Raw genomic sequence first — 17,062 nt, 5'->3', positions numbered from 1 at the left:
AACACGGGAGACCTGGGTAAAATGAGCATTTTTTTTTACATCCATTATTCTTATGTGTCAAAGAGGTTTTTCTTTGCACTCTTCACACCAAACAAAACTTAAAAGCGTTTTACTACTTCAGTAATCAACCACTTTTAGATAGCTGAAATGGGTAAATTGAGATGCTCTCTAAAAAAAGGTTGGTCATGTGGCACAACATCAGGAAAAAACAGTGTAGGAAAATGTCCTCAGATTAAGAGACATTGAAAATTGGCGAGAGGATTATAACTTGTTCTACACAATTCTAAACTTTGTCAAGCATGACAGTTATTTGAATCTATATTCTGTGGCAGTGAATGTAAAATTGTAAAGGTTTAGGCGATAAACTGGTGATTCTTATTTTTAACAAGTAGCCTACAAATATTTAATGGTCTGGCAAACGTCAAGTCTGTGATTCTACCTGACAACAGAAGCTGATTGGGTGAATTTTAGCCGACAAAACCACGCGAGTGCCAATGGGAGTGGCAGGAAACATAAACGGTTTCGACTTTGTTTCACTCTGTTTCGTGAACTTGAAAGGACTGTTTAATCTCAACCCACACTTCCTAAGGTAATACGTTTGTTTAAACAATGAAATTATCAACATTAACGGATATTAGACCTGTAATGTCCTTTAAATGTGTTTAAGCAATAACTTAGCCTTAAAGGCGGCTGCTTGCTTCAGCGTTGGGGTTAATTGTTGCGCAAAATTTACTCAGTGCAGTTCATGCTCCCAAAGGTTGCGCGTGTTGTCATGAGCCTATTTGCTTGGCAGATAGAAAGCTGTTTCCCTAACAGAAAGTCTGAAGCTTGAAGTTCTTTTCAAACCTTTGCTTGGGTAGCACTGTTAAACTGAGCAGACATGCAGACTACATTTTAGTAATCTCATCTCGTAACATTCGTTTTCTAAAAACAATCACATAGTATTGCATGTTTTACTGTGGTAGAAAATACGTTAGCTTAATGCTAACGTAAATGGGGAATCCTATAGAGACCGCGCTAGGTATTAGCATCAATTAATTCACCTTAATGTTTTTGTATGAGCCTGACATTTGCTCTGCAGATAGATAACAGGTTCCCTAACAGAAAGTCTGAAGCTTGAAGTTCTTTTCAAACCTTTACTTGGGAAGCACTGTAAAACTGACTAGACATGCAGAATATTTTAGTAATCTCATCTCGTAACATTTGTTGATAGAATGCAGGCTGCGAGGCTCACGTAAGACCTTACGTAAAAAATGACGCAAGTCTAGAAAAATGGGCCGACGCACGCAAGACGTGAAAAGTCGCGCAAGGGTCGCGCAAGGGGCTTGCGCGGCCTCTTGCGCTTGCGCTTGCGCTTACGCTTACGTCCCTGAGCATAAATCAGCCTTTAGGGAACTGGTGATACGCAGGGCCGGACTGGGGGGGGGGAAGTGGCCCGGGAGTTACTGTCAGACCGGCCCAGTCAATACACGGCGCGCGGCCCACTAAGTACCCGGCGCGCTGCCCACTCAGTACACGCTGCGTTGCCCGCTCAATGGATCGCACTTATATCGACCGGTCAGTGGCCTACCGGGGGAATAAAATACCCATACACTTAACATTATTTCGGATGATTGCAAAGAAATTACATCATAAATGTTTGTTTTTTATTAATATTTGGATCCACCAATTTGCCTGGATGGACACATGGAATAAAATGATACTGGCTATTGTAACACTCCAAGGTAGTTATAGTTTGCTAGATGAATATGCTTAACTCTGGGCTACAAAGCCTATTGGTTAGTACACTCAAAGTGTATTTGATAAATATACCTGAAATTAGTGCTGCCAAAGTATTAAAATATTTAAACACAATTAATCGCAGATTTTTATCTATTATAAATGTCCCTTCATTTATTTTGTATCCATATTTATTTTTCATTGTAATGCTCTTATCAACATGGAAAAGTGGATTGGCTTGCTTTATGCAAATGTTTTATTTTATTGAAAAACAACATTGCCAAACAGGGCGGTACAAAATACAATTCTAAAGTGCACAATTTAGGTAAACAAGGACTCAGCCTATAGTGCAGTCAAACCATGGCTTAATAATTTATATATTTTTTTCAAGTTTGTTGTGAGCATAGCAGTCAGGCCTCTTATTTAAGAAACAATGAACCGTAACAGTTAGGTTACCAAAAGAAGGTAAGCCTACTACTTATTTGCTTTCAGCCAGCAAATCAAACAGTCAGGCTCATACAAAAACATTAACGTGAATTAATTGATGCTAATACCTAGCGCGGTGTCTATAGGATTTCCCATATACGTTAGCATTAAGCTAACCTATTTTCTACCACAGTAAAACATGCAATACTATGTGATTGTTTTTAGAAAACGAATGTTACGTGATGAGATTACTAAAATGTAGTCTGCATGTCTGCTCAGTTTAACAGTACTACCCAAGCAAATGTTTGAAAAGAACTTCAAGTTTCAGACTTTCTGTTAGGGAAACAGCTTTCTATCTGCCAAGCAAATGGCAGGCTCATGACAACACGCGCAACCTTTGGGAGCATGAACTGCTATGAGTAAATTTTGCGCAACAATTAACCCCAACGCAGAAGCAAGCAGCCGCCTTAACTTACGGTGTACGTTGTACCCTGGCTCTTATCTTGGCTCTCAGGAAGACATTGACAGAGGCAGCGACGAGTTGTGCCTCATCTGAGACTGTGCAATCCCTCACAAACTGTGTTGAGCGCATGCGTAGAACTGGGTGCCAGGGCTGACTGCACACGTCACTACGGTTGCATGCCCTGGCCTGCGTGTATGTATGCAAATCCAAATTTAAGAATCCGCACAGTTGAGAACACTTCGGCTGTGTAAGAACCAATATACAGGTGTTCATTAATAAGGTGGAGATATTTTCTTACGTTGAACTTCCGTAGTTCTCGTTGAAGTCCGTAAAACACATTTAAAAGAAGACACTTAAAAAAAAAATCGAAAAAAAGTCACCATGAGTGTGAAGACAGATCGCGAGTATGAGTATAAAACTCAGTCAGTGCCATTAACATATTCATTTCTTAAGGAAAACCAGGCGTGTGCTGTTCTTGCCGGCTGAAATTGATGTCGTCCGAGGGGTGCAAAATGCGGGCCGGTTAGTGATGGTGGAGGGCCGGAGTTTTAGGCCATCGGCCCACCGGGGATATCCCCGGTATCCCCGATGGCCAGTCCGCCCCTGGTGATACGTCTTACCCTAATGGCTTTTTTTCTTATACCGAAAAGTTGTTTCATATCTTGTCACATATCTTTTCCTTTTCTCTTTCTCTCTCTCTCTCTCCTTCCATATCATATTACTTATGCCTATAATAACACTGATAAAATAGCCATATTGCCTACTGTTAATCTACTACCCAAATGTTTCTCCTTATCTGTTTCTGAAATTGATGTCTACTAACATAAATGTTCTCTCGCCCTTAGAGTATGTTCCAATCGCTGATGGAAATGGAAATATTGCTCCTCACCCCCACCACTCCTCATCTACGCACATGGACAGCTGAACTCTACCCACTCACTTTCTTCCTTTTCTTTCCCTACTAATCAAGACTATCTCCCCATGGGACGCTGCTGTAGTCTCTCCACCTGGTCTATCTGGAGAAACCCGCGGCCAATTGCACCCTACGCCACTGCATTGCCGTACACTTACTCTACCCCATAGCCTATGCTAGCATTTATATACAATATACATTATTGCCACGACTGAAATGTTTCTCTGTCCCTACATCCCCTACCCCTGTAACAGTAACCCTATTAGTACAGTCAAATGGTCTTGCCTGTATCATGTATTCACCACCGGATGTCTGTTTACATACTATATCCCGTGACCAAATGCTGGCTGTGTACAACCCCTGTTGCTTCCTTTCCCCTTCTGCCCTTCTGGAATTGGTAAGCTTGTTGTACATGAAAAAAGAATTTTCTTTTTAATTCTTATTTCAGCATTTCAGAAACATATTAATTGAATATTGTCTGAAAACAGCATAAATTGTGTAAATGGTCTGGTCCAAAACAGATGGATGTCTTGCTCAGCGTGTTCATAAAATGAGACTACAGATTGTACAGATTGTTAGCGATTGTAACAGTTTACCTCTGTTTGGCTGTGCCCAAGCTGAGGTATGCCATATCAGGTCATCATAATCTGTCATGAAAGGTTCTATCTTCTATGCCATCTCCAGTATGTTTTACATGTCTATAATGTTTCTGTGTCTGCTGTACAGGCCTAGCGATTCTGAAATGAGTCAAGAGGCTGGGGAGGCTGCAGGTCACAGTAAGACACCAGAGTCTGCACTACACAACTGTGTGACCATGAAGAATGACCAGGACATGGATTATCCTGTAAACATGAGCAGCACATCAACACACGCCAGTGAAGGGTGTGTACAGAAAGCATGAATTCACTCACACAAACACAAACTTATTTAAATATTGAGATGAGATGCAATTATAACTGGAAGTGACGAAGAATTTCCATCATATCAACTTTTTACAATTACTGGCTGAGATTAGAGTCCAACTTAGCAGCCAATCATTTCTCTGTCACATGCACATAGTCTTACCCAACAGCCTAACCTAACCAATATAACAACTGCCCATCCATAGATTCTGTAGTTTTAGTTCAGGTGAATTCACGACCCCGAGTAGTCTGTGAGCGCCTCAGCCACAACCACTGACTCGCTTTTTCAGCAGCCTCAGACAAATCCTCTAAAGCTCCTTTGAGTGACTGTCCTTAGAAACCAAAATTCAACAGAAGTGTTGTGGTTGATGTAGCTACAAAGCTTCTAACACCTATCTGATATTGTGTGTGCTTGCCAACCTTGTTCCCTCACTTCTGCCACCAGTTTTGCATACTTAAATGTACTCCTTTCAAATGTTTCCTAAATCGCAACTTTAAAGGGAATCATTTACTCAACAAAGTAAACAATGCGCTCACACTCACTGACCTCAATGCCTGCAGTTTGCAGTGGAGACTAGACTGTTCCTTAGAGAGAAGCTGAACTCCCAGAATCTCCCACCTCTATCAATACTTTCATAAGGGTAACGCCTATGCCCACTCCTTCTCTCCATGCTGGACTATATAGTAGTATGATCATAATCATGATTTTTTTTTAATCAATTTTGAGATCACGATTATTTAACCCGATTCCATGTTTCACCCTAGTTTTTCAGCAGTAGTGTGATTGTGCAGATATTGTTATAAAGCATTAACTGTGAACAAATTCATTTATTCATTTATTTTAGAGGGAAATGAGTCTTTGTTTATTGGTTCCATGTGTCTCCTTATGTTTGTAGACGACTCACACCCAGACCTCCATCTCCAGTGCCCAGCTGTTTGTCCACGGAAAGTGACAGTTCCATTACAAACCCACCCAATTTCAGCTGTGAACCAGTTCCATCAGGTTTAAAGTGAGTTACCTGCCTTTAGTTTTTAAAGCAGTTATTCAGGCAGGTCTGTGCTGTCACATGTAATTCTACCCACAGACACACACACACACACACACACACACACACACACACACACACACACACACACACACACACACACACACACACACACACACACACACACACACACACACACACACACACGCACACACACACACACACACAGACACACACACACGCACACACACACACACTCACTTTCTATTATGAAACAGCATTGGGGAGAGAGAAAAGCTAAAGGCTGAAGCTTACCATCCGTTACAAAGCAAAGGTATAACCTGAAGTTCATTATGGAAAAGATGTAGAGGTGTATCTGTTATAGAGAGTGTGTGTGTGTGTAAGAGAGAGGGAGAGAGAGAGGGGGGGGAGAGAGAAAGAGATTAATTATGTATTAGTGCAGTTATTGTTATAAAGCATTGAGACTGGACACATTCATTCATTCACACACACTTTCACACACACAGTCTCTCACACACACTAGAACCGTACCTGAAACCACAGAATGTTGAAAACTAATGCAACAGCGTTAGAGTTGCATTAGAGTTAAACACCAAAATAAAGCTATGAAATAAAACAAATAATACAACAATGTAACATATTGTTATAAACATTGTTCCATGTGCAAAGTAGCTCATAAAACCGCAAGAACTGCATATTTGGCTAGACAGAGCAAACATTATGCCAATGGAACGCAACTCTTCAACACTTTCAAAAATTGTGTTTATTATTTTAATTATCTTAAGTGGATTTAGGCTATAGGTTAAGGGAGCAAGACAAGCAATATGTAGCCCCGAAACAGGTCAAACAAAACAAAGATTTCAGGTAGGCTCATCACATTTGATACACATCACAGTGTAGCAAAGTCTATTTGAGAACCAGTAGAACAAAGGAATTGTAAGCTTTTCATTAAAGGCACCAATTGTTTAAAAATGACATTTATATAAACTATTTGATTGGATACACATGCATATAATGCACACCTTTAGCAACCACCCATTTCCAGATGAATTTTTCAGAGTTGTTTTCTTTACTGAAGTAGAGGGTTATTATAGTTTGGTTAAAAGGCATGATCATAATCATGAAGTTTTGATCAATTTTGAGATCACAATTATTTTACCCGATTCCATGTTTCCCAGCAGTAGTGTAATTGTGCAGATATTGTTATAAAGTGTGAACAAATTCATTTATTTATTCATTCTAGAGGGAAATTAGTCTATGTTGATTGGTTCCATGTGTCTCCTTATGTTTGTAGACGACTCACACCCAGACCTCCATCTCCAGTGCCCAGCTGTGTGTCCTTGAAGAGTGACCAGTCCATGCTTGAACCTCTTAACTTCAGCAGTGGACCAGTTCCATCAGGTCTAAAGTGAGTTTTTATATGATTTATTCAAGCATGTCAGTGTTGTAACATGCAATTTTACACACACACACACACACACACACACACACACACACACACACACACGCACATACAAACTGTTATCAAAGACAATTGGTAAGATATGAAAAAAGGCTGAATTTCAGCAGTGAACCAGTTCCATCAGGTTTGAAGTGAGTTAACTGCCTTTAGTTTTTAAACCAGTTATTCAGGCAGGTCTGTGTTGTCACATGTCATTCTACCCACACACACACACACACACACACACACACACACACACACACACACACACACACACAAACACTCTCTATTATGAAACAGCATTGGGGAGATAGAAAAGCTAAAGGCTGAAGCGTACCATCCGTTACAAAGCAAAGGTATAACCTGAAGTTCATTATGGAAAAGATGTAGAGGTGTATCTGTTATAGAGAGTGTGTGTGTGTGTAAGAGAGAGGGAGAGAGAGAGGGGGGGGAGAGAGAAAGAGATTAATTATGTATTAGTGCAGTTATTGTTATAAAGAATTGAGACTGGACACATTCATTCATTCACACACACTTTCACACACACAGTCTCTCACACACACTAGAACCGTACCTGAAACCACAGAATGTTGAAAACTAATGCAACAGCGTTAGAGTTGCATTAGAGTTAAACACCAAAAGAAAGCTATGAAATAAAACAAATAATACAACAATGTTGAGGCTTAACATATTGTTATAAACATTGTTCCATGTGCAAAGTAGCTCATAAAACCGCAAGAACTGCATATTTGGCTAGACAGAGCAAACATTATGCCAATCGAACGCAACTCTTCAACACTTAACACTACAATTGTGTTTATTTTTTTAACTAGTGCAGTGCCCGTAGGAATTATGCATTCTGTAGTGTTAGCAGACGTCGGTGTAGCTGTTGGGTAGTGTAATAGCAAGTCATATTTGCACTCCACATAGGTACAGATTACACTGAAGTATTATTGTGGTGCATGTTTCCTTTTCATTAAGAAATGTTTTAATGTCGTATAGCCTTTTTGGAGATACACCAACAAATAAAGTTTGAGATTATGTATGGATGCAGTTGAATATAGATGTCAAAGTTGCTGACTAAACTATAAACTAAATGTCATCAAGAAAGAAATAATTTTAAATGAAGTTATGGTTGAAATAGGATCACTTCTTTATTGTAAGGGTAAGTGTAGGCTAAGGCTGAATCCCATTACACCCCTTAGCCCTTCGCCGGAGTCGGATTAATTATGGTCGTACCAAGAAGGGCGAAGAAAGACTCTAACCTTCAGGACACCTAGTCTGCCATTGGTTTAGAAAGTGACGTCTTACAGTATTATAATAAAATATGTTTAAATCAAGGAGACTAACATCAGCTAGATAACTAGCTATCATTTCATGTAAGAATCCTTGTTTTTTTACAAAAATATTTTAAAATGTTAATGTTCATTATAAACATATACATGGTTACAGCAACAGTCAGCCTTCACATACTTTTTATATGATATTATAAATTAATGTTGTCTTGGCAGTGGTTATTAGAAACTATGGTTTAATTTATACAATACACATTTCACTGCAACATGCATTTGTACATCTGGTTATTTTCGAATAACCTTGTTGTGTGTGCGTCAAGAGAATGTTCTTTTAAATGTTTATTTGTATTTATTACATATACTAAGTCAAAACAACTAAACATAGACAACCTTTAGATCCTTTTTATATGCTATTGCAAATTCCTTTTGTCTTGTCAGCAGTGATAGAGATGATGCTTGTTCTGCTGTGTGCAATGAGGACTCCATGCCCAGACACATTGATTTCTCTGATACTCAACCACGAAAGTAAGATCACTTATTTCACTGCGACATAAAACTCAATTTTTTTTATTACATCTGGTTATTTTTTAATACCCTTGTTGGTTAGCTGTCAAGACAATGGCAAAATTATGAAATATTCTCCCTAATAATGGTGGCAGATTAATGACTGGCAGGATGTCTACTTTGTTATGAACAAATCCATTCAGTGCCTAAAATTGTTCTTGTACAATATGTGTAAATATTCAAATGATCTTATGTAATGTGAATATTTATTTACAATTTTTCTTTTTAAGATCTCATTTTTAAATCTTACTTTTCTTCAGTTTTAGAAAATGCATGGAAGGAACATCCCCAAACAGCCATGAAGAGCCTGATATGATGTCTCTATGTAGTGACCAGTCAAAACCTATTGGGCCCAGCTTCGGTGAAGATAATGATGATGAATTGTAGGTTAAACTGGTGCTCCATTCATCACTGTTATCTTGTATGAATATACATTACAATCTTATAATTATTGCAGAACCTTTTGTACAATTTATCATAAATGTGATTGATGGAAATTGTAGAACTTCAAGATAGTACATTGACAATAATTCTATTTTCATTCATAGTTTAATACTGGAGGATAACAAACTCTGTGAAGAAGAATGTGGCATTTGCCTTGGGAATGTCCATCATGCAGTAAAACACTGTGAGACGTGCAGTGTCTCCTACTGTGAGAGTCATGTGGCAGACCACTACAAATCTCCAGCCCTTCGTCAACATCAATTAGTTGAATACAAACAGATAGCAAAAGAACAACGTTACAAACGCCACAAAGGATCATGTGGTGTTTGCCTTGGGAATGTCCATCATGCTGCAAAACACTGTAAGACGTGTGATGTCTCCTACTGTGAGACTCATGTGGCAGACCACTACAAATCTCCTCTTTCTTCACATGAATTAGTTGATTACAAACACACATCAAGAGCAACACAACCTTTACTTCAATGGAGCAGTTCAGGTAAAATATGGTGCCTCATTACACTCTTTGTAATGACTGGTGTAGGGCTGTGCGATATGACCTATGTCTAATATCCTTTTATAACACGGGTAGATGGAATTATAACACGGGTAGATGGAATCCACCATTCTGAGAGTTAGTTCCGGGGTGTGCTATATTCTACGGTATAGTAACTGTACGACCTGTTTTCATCTACCTGAGCGTTCCATATCAGTACGCACTCAAAAGGAAATATCTATCCAAGATGGCGGCGTGTTGTGGCTAATGTAGTGGGGAATGTTTCATGTGAATTAAGCTATCTACACGACTTTTTATATGTCTAAATTGACTCGGTTAGTTGTTTCTGTGCTACGCGAATGTTGCAGAGTATTGAAAGTCTTTACTGAAAGTCTCGAATATCATTTGTAGTTGACTTTTAGCGCTTAGACCAAAAACCCATTTGAAACACACGTAGCTTTTGTGCTAGGTCTAACAGACGTTAAAATCCCAATGCTATTTGTCTGTTGCATAGCAACAGCCACACAAAGGGGGACTATTTTCTCTTGGCTACTGAAATGCGATACACAACGTTTGGTGTCTACAACTTTTTTTGTCCTGAAAGGCAGCTTACTGTTTACTTTAATTGTACTTAATATTTTGGAGTCGCTGGCAACCGTGTTATAAAAGCAATAAGGTACTCGAGTCAGTACGGTATCGTCAATAATGTACTTGTTCGAGGGTTTGCCGGCCCTCCGCTGCGCGTCGGGCCTAACAACTCCCTCGAACAAGTACATTATTGACGATACCGTACTGCCTCTCGAACCTTATTGCTTAAATATAGGGCAGTTCATATCCTGATAATGATATATTTCACAATATAGCTTTTTCAGTAAATTCAATAAATGAATAGTTTATATATAAAATACTATATGGGAAGGCCTAGTTGTTATTACATTTAAAATGATACCCTGATAGCAGAAGGCTAGTGGACCACTGGGGGCAGAGCTGATGGTCTGCTGGTCTTTTGCTCATCAGTTTTTTTGCCGATCTGCTGGTGAGTTACAGACAAACAGCCTCTCTGTTTTGCCACTCGCTTCTTTTCTTTATCCATTTATGCTTCTTCAGTCATTTTCACCAGCCCCTTAACAATTTTATATTAATAACTATTTAATTGACCAAGTCATTTTTCACCTTGAGAGACTTCTAGAACTTCTTCTGTTTAGTGGCTGATGTGATTAAGCAGAACATTCCATGCTTTTTTTTTATATCCAAGCCCAGTTCCACTAACGATTATGGTGCCTGAGAGCAGACCAGAAGTGGCACTCTGATCTACATGTTCATGTGCTAAATGAGCATCCTGACGGCACCTACTCTCCATCACTGTTATTAAGGCTATAATTGAACTATAGTATCATTGCATCTGACTAAGTACAGACTCTTCCTTTACATCATCTGTTGCCTCAGATCCTGTTGACAAGCCTGAGCTGAGGGTGATGTTGCTGTGTGCATTGCTAAATGTGAAACCCAGTGTCCTTAACTAAACCTTTCTGCTGAATCCTAACGGAACTATTTAACAATGACTTGTTTTGTTTCTGTATTTACTCAAATAATTGCAGGAACTTTATGGATGGTGCTGATTATTCTGAGCATCCTGTCAGCACTCTGGTTCCATCACTGTTATAAAGGTACATTTAAGACTACATTTAACTATACTTACGTTGTGATTTCATCTGTGGCTGACGACTAACTTCAGACAAAAGGACCAAAGAGGTGAATCAAACGATTCTTGGAGGTTTATTCCAGCGACTCCTGCAGGGAGTCAATTCCAACATCCAGGTAGACAGGGAAAAGACTAAAGAACAGTACAGAGTTACAGTTGAAGTACCATTTAGCCATGGCAGGGTACATTGGGGTCATAGGTCAACATTGGGGGGTAGAGGTGGGAAAGTGTCACGGAACAGAACGAGGACCACGTAGGTTTCGGGAAACAGAGTTTATTTGCAGATGGATGCACAGCAAACACAGGATGCAGAAAACAGGGAACATTCGTCCCGGGTGGACTGTTCAGCCCAGGAGGGGCGCAGGCTCAAGGCACTGCCTTAACTAAAGCGCAAGTTCACAAGAACACGTAAAATAAAACTAAGAGGCTACCTCTGAAGGAAATAAAACAATAACCTATAGAAGTCGTAAGGCAAACAAAACGCGAGTCAAAACTTGGAAAAAAGGATTCACTTAACTGAAACTGAGAAGTAACACAAAACAGGAACAAAGGCGAAGATCAAACAAGAACAAACTAAGACTGAAACAGCGGTAATCCAAATGCGAGTCAGGCTGCGGGAATTCTCTGGTTGGTGTATCCGTTGAAGTGTGTGACACCAAACAATACCCGACACCGAGTGCAGGAAGTGTGGGGTATATGAAGGGGCTGTGACAGGTGTGGGTGATTCGTAGTTACGTGAGTGCAAACGCGGTGCAGGTGATTGAAGAGGCCGGTGTGAATGAGTAGTCCTTACGTGACTGTGAACGTGGTGCAAGTGCTTGAGGATGCAGGTGAGAATGATTATTAATCCTAACGTGACTATGAACGCGGTGCAGGTGAGTGAGGCTAGGTGTACAGGTGAATGTGTTCTTGTGATTGCCGGAGTGCAGCGGGTGGACGTGCAGATTGGGAGAGTTAGTAAACTGAAGGGGGCGTGGCCGGAGCAGAGCTCAGCCGGGACCTGACAGAAAGGGGGCATGTGAGTGGGAGGGGAGGGGAGGGGATCTCCCTATGGAAGGTTCTGGATCACACACAAAGGTCCAAAATGGTGGATAAGTGATGTGTATTCCACCACCTAGGGCAGGAAGGATGTCTGTAAGGGCATTTGTTTCTAAAGCCTCTTTAGAATAGGCCCTGATTGTTGCTTTAACCAAAGGTGTGGCCAGACTATTAATACACATGGAGCACACACACACGCACACACACACACACACACACACACACACACAAACACACACACACACACACACACAGGAGAACATGCTTGCAATGCATTAGTATATCAATTAATGGTAATGCATCTGACTAATAACAGCCACTTGCTTTACATCATCAGTTACCTCAGTCGAGCTGAGAGTGATGTTGCTGTGTGTGCATTGCTAAATGTGAAACCCAATGTCCACTACTTAATCTTTCGGCTACATTTCTCGTGATAATATTTCATCACTGTGTTCTCAAAGATCCTGTTGAGCTTCCTGAGCTGAGAGTGATGTTGCTGTGTGTGCATTGCTAAATGTAAGCCAACTGTCCAGCTCTTAATCTTTCTGCTTAATCTCTCATAATAATATTTCACCACTTCCCTCAGATCCTGTTGAGCTTCCTGAGCTGAGAGTGATGATGTTGGGGAAGACTGGAACTGGAAAGAGTGCATCTGGAAACACCATCCTGGGCAGAGAGGCATTTAAGTCTAAAGCATCTACTTTACCTGTGACCTGCGATAGACAAAGTGGAGTTGTGGCAGGACGAAACATCACTGTAATTGACACTCCAGCAATCACAAAAGGGAAGGCTGCATGGCTGTTTGAGAAGGTAGACCCAGGACCCGATGTTTTCTTATTGGTGATTCCACTGGGTAGATTCACAGAAGAGGATGGAGAAGAAATTAAGTGGATCCAGAGCAACTTTGGTGAGGAGGCCCTGAAGTTCACCATCGTCTTGTTCACTGGAGGAGACAAGCTAAAAGAAAAACAATTAGAGGACTTTCTGAAAGAGAGCTCCAAACTCCAAACTCTTCTTGATGGTGTGGAGGGAAGATATCATGTCTTCAACAATCGCCTTCCAACAGACCGTAACCAGGTGAAGGAACTCATCAAGAAGATTGAAAATGTACTGATCAATAAACAGGGCTATGCCTACACACATGAGAAGCAGCAAAGGTTGAGAGACAGACACGCACACATTTCAGGTAAAGCTAAAATACATCTATTGGACTGATCTACATGTTTATGTACTAACATAACTTTTATAAAGGCACATTTAAGACTATATTGAACTATACTAACATTGCATCTGACTTTATTGCAACTCTTGCTTTACATCATCTTTTGCATCAGATTCTGTTGCCTCAGCCTGAGCTGAGAGTGATGTTGCTGTGTGTGCATTGCTAAATGTGAAACCCAATGTCCACTACTTAATCTTTCGGCTACATTTCTCATGATAATGTTTCATCACTGTGTTCTCAAAGATCCTGTTGAGCATCCTGGGAAGACTGGAACTGGAAAGAGTGCAGCAGGAAACACCATCCTGGGGGAAAAGGCCTCCACAGGGTTGAGGATTGTACTGCTGGGTAAGAGTGGCGCTGGAAAGAGTGCAACAGGAAACACTATCCTGAGGAAAAAGGTCTTTAAAGAAGATGCAACGTTTGACTCTGTCACTTCAGTTTCTATTAAGGAGAGTGGAAGAGTGATTGGGAGGCAGATCACAGTGGTCGACACCCCAGGACTGTTTGATACATCTAAGACACCAGATGAGCTGAAAAGTGAGATAGAGAAGTGTGTCAACATGTCTGTTCCTGGGCCTCACGTCTTCCTGCTGGTGATCAGATTAGGGGTGAGATTCACAGAGGAGGAGAGGAATGCCGTGAAGTGGATCCAGGAAATCTTTGGCAAGAGAGCGGCACAGTTCACCATGGTACTGTTCACTCATGTTGATCAGCTGAAGGGGAAATCAGTGGAAAACTATTTCAATAAAGACATTAAGAACCTGATAGACAAGTGTGGAGGAAGATATCACTCCTTTAATAATTTAGAGAGGCATGACCAGAAACAAGTGGAGGAGCTGCTGGAGAAGATTGAAGCCATGATGGAGAGGAATGGTGGAGAACACTACACAAACCAGATGTACCAGGAGGCTCAGAGAAAGATGAGAGAGGAAGAGGAGAGGAAGAGACATGAGAGGAAAGAATTTGTCAAAGTAGGAGCAGGTGTTGGAGCAGTTATGGGGGCTGCAGCTGGCATGGCAACAGTAAATCCTTTAGTTGGTGCAGTGGTTGGAGGTGTGACTGGGGCAGCAGCAGGTTATGTTGTAACATCAATATCAACTGGATGGGGACGCATTAAAGAGGAATTCCTAGTAGAGGTGAGTGAGACAATAGTAGAGTCAATTATTGGAAGAAAAGATGAAGATGAAGAGGCGAGGAAGAGAAGAATAGAGCGATTGAATAGAATACTACAGGAGAAGAGGAGAGGATAGGGAGAGAATAGTAGAGTAATTTATGAGAAGAAAAGATGAAGAGGCGAGGAAGAGAAGAGAGAAAGAGAACAGAGTTGGAATTTTTGGAATTACCTGAATGTATTTATTACAGTGCATGAAATGCCCTGTATTGTTATTCCTAGGCTTTTTACAGTGCATGAAATGCCCTGTATTGTTATTCCTAGGCTTTTTACACGGCATGAAATGCCCTGTATTGTTATTCCTAGGCTTCTTATTCTTTTGACCTTATCCTGCGATTAATTCAGCTCCAACCGCTTAACGTAGAAACTTCGTTCAAACTTTGTCGCGTAGGTCTTGTAAAGGACACTTATGCTATGTATTTTCACTTTTCTAAACTTTATACTTTTTTAAATATTAAAGAAAAACGAATCTAAATTTCTACATTGGGCCATTATGACATCATAATAGGGTCTTTAAACTGGCTTGCACCTGTGCTTCACTGACACCTGCGCCAAGGTTCCAAAGCTCCTCTTCTCTCTGTCCCTCTCCATTCAACTAGGAATATGAAGAGACACCTTCCATACTCTACTTTTTTTTCCCTCTCCTTCTTTCTCTCCATCCCTCTCACTCTACTTTCTCTCACACTCCATCTCTCTGCTTCACTCTTTTTTTTCTCCTTTCAATATTTTCCCTCTCCACTCTCTATTTACTGGCTTTATCCAGAGCCACTCTTGTTCACTCTTCTTACCTTCTTCCACTCTTCTTTCCTTTCTTCTTTCCTTCTTCTACTCTTCGTTCCTTCTTCCACTCTTCTTTTCTTTTTTCACTCTTCTTTGTATTCTTCTTTACTTCTTCGACTTTTCTTTCCTTTGTTCTTTCCTTCTTCCCCTCTTCTTTCCTTCTTCTACTCTTCTTTCCTTCTTCAACACTGCTTTCCTTCTTTCACTCTTTTTTCTTTGCTTCTTCCACTCTTATTTCCTTCTTCTTTCCTTCTTTCACTCTTCTTTCCTTCTTCCACTCTTCTCTCCTTTCTTCACTCTTCTTTCCTTTCTTCTTTCCTTCTTCCACTCATCTTTCCTTTCTTATTTCCTTCTTTAACTCTTCTTTCTTTCCTTCTTCCTTTCTTAACTTTTGCATTTCATGCACTGGTATTTCCTTCAGGAAATGCATTTTCTAGTTAAATTTGTTCTTGAACGTGGACCTGAACTTTGAGACAGTGTGGAGCACAAGCCACCTCAGTTTTACAATATGTAAGCCCAATGCAAGACAACCATCATTTACTCCACCCACTCATCCTCAGAAGCACTTCAACTGCCCAACCAAGAGACAGCTTCAGTTCATCTTCTTGTGCATTTTACGTTTTTAACTTTTCTGACATTGCATTATGTGGATTTTCATCTCTCTATTACTTATTGGTTAAAATTAATTTGTTTGAGCAATTATTATAATAATCATTCATTTTTTGTTGTTGTATTTGCTGTTGCATGTGAAGTACGCTTTTGATGAACTTCTTTACAGATTACAGTTAGATGAGCATTGCTACCCTGAATCTTAGCTTTCACTGTGGAAAAGTTTAAAAATACTTTCAATACTTTCAATTCATGATTCAGAGAATTTCTGCTGTCATTCAATAAGCCTTCAGTAGTTTGATTGACTGACTGATTTTCCGTATTATTTTTCTCAGTATTATTCAGTATTTTGCTTATGTACTGTACACGTGTAGTTGTACAGTTCGTCAAAGTGTTTGAATGTGTTCTGCATGACCAAAGACTATAAGTATGTTTTCTTTTGTGATATTTGCATCTTAAAGTTTTGATGATCATAAAGAGTAGGCAACTCCCATCCTGCATCCCCATGGTTTGTCCAGGTCTACTGTTGATCTCACCCACTGAATTCAGCCAATGGGATTAGTCTTCAGGAAGATGGAGGAAGGACATTTCCAGTCATGTACTTTTAAAATAATGGCTGTATTTTTCTTATGTTTTATTTGTACATTGTGTTTTTCAAATAAATGTTTTACCTTCAACTCTGGTCTCTGTCTCTACATGGTGGGACCAGTGAGAGGTCAAGTTAATCCAATTTGTTGCAAAGCAGGTCACACAAACACACACACGTGTACACACACACACACACACACACACACATATGTATATGTACACTGTGGTACCCCAAGCGGCTCTGGGGGTACCACTAGGACGAAACGTTGGCGAATTCCCTCGGGA

General features: G+C 40.2%; 1 protein-coding gene across 4 annotated transcripts; it reads left to right on the top strand.

Annotated features, from left to right (window-relative positions):
- The first annotated feature begins 527 nt into the window (after nt 1–527).
- On the top strand, nt 528–16,752 carry LOC308382362 (uncharacterized protein). 4 transcript variants are annotated; one of them, XM_080860081.1, is made up of 11 exons: nt 528–589; nt 3,454–3,918; nt 4,248–4,403; nt 5,320–5,433; nt 6,725–6,838; nt 8,605–8,691; nt 8,991–9,113; nt 9,279–9,670; nt 11,266–11,334; nt 12,994–13,593; nt 13,873–16,752. In XM_080860081.1, the coding sequence occupies exons 2-11, from the start codon at nt 3,797–3,799 to the stop codon at nt 14,877–14,879; spliced, it is 2,784 nt and encodes a 927-aa protein (XP_080716207.1). In that variant the 5' UTR covers nt 528–589; nt 3,454–3,796; the 3' UTR covers nt 14,880–16,752. The 4 variants fall into 4 exon arrangements, with proteins under 4 accessions (XP_080716207.1, XP_080716209.1, XP_080716208.1 ...); XM_080860083.1 differs by lacking the exons at nt 528–589; nt 3,454–3,918 and adding an exon at nt 2,785–2,800; XM_080860082.1 differs by lacking the exon at nt 528–589 and having other exon boundaries at nt 3,264–3,918; nt 8,608–8,691.
- The last annotated feature ends 310 nt before the right edge of the window (nt 16,753–17,062 follow it).

This window comes from Sprattus sprattus, assembly GCF_963457725.1.
Source record: "Sprattus sprattus genome assembly, chromosome: 1".
Lineage (NCBI taxonomy): Eukaryota > Metazoa > Chordata > Actinopteri > Clupeiformes > Clupeidae > Sprattus > Sprattus sprattus.
Note: the sequence above shows the minus strand (reverse complement) of the source record. Positions and strands in the feature narration are given on the sequence as shown.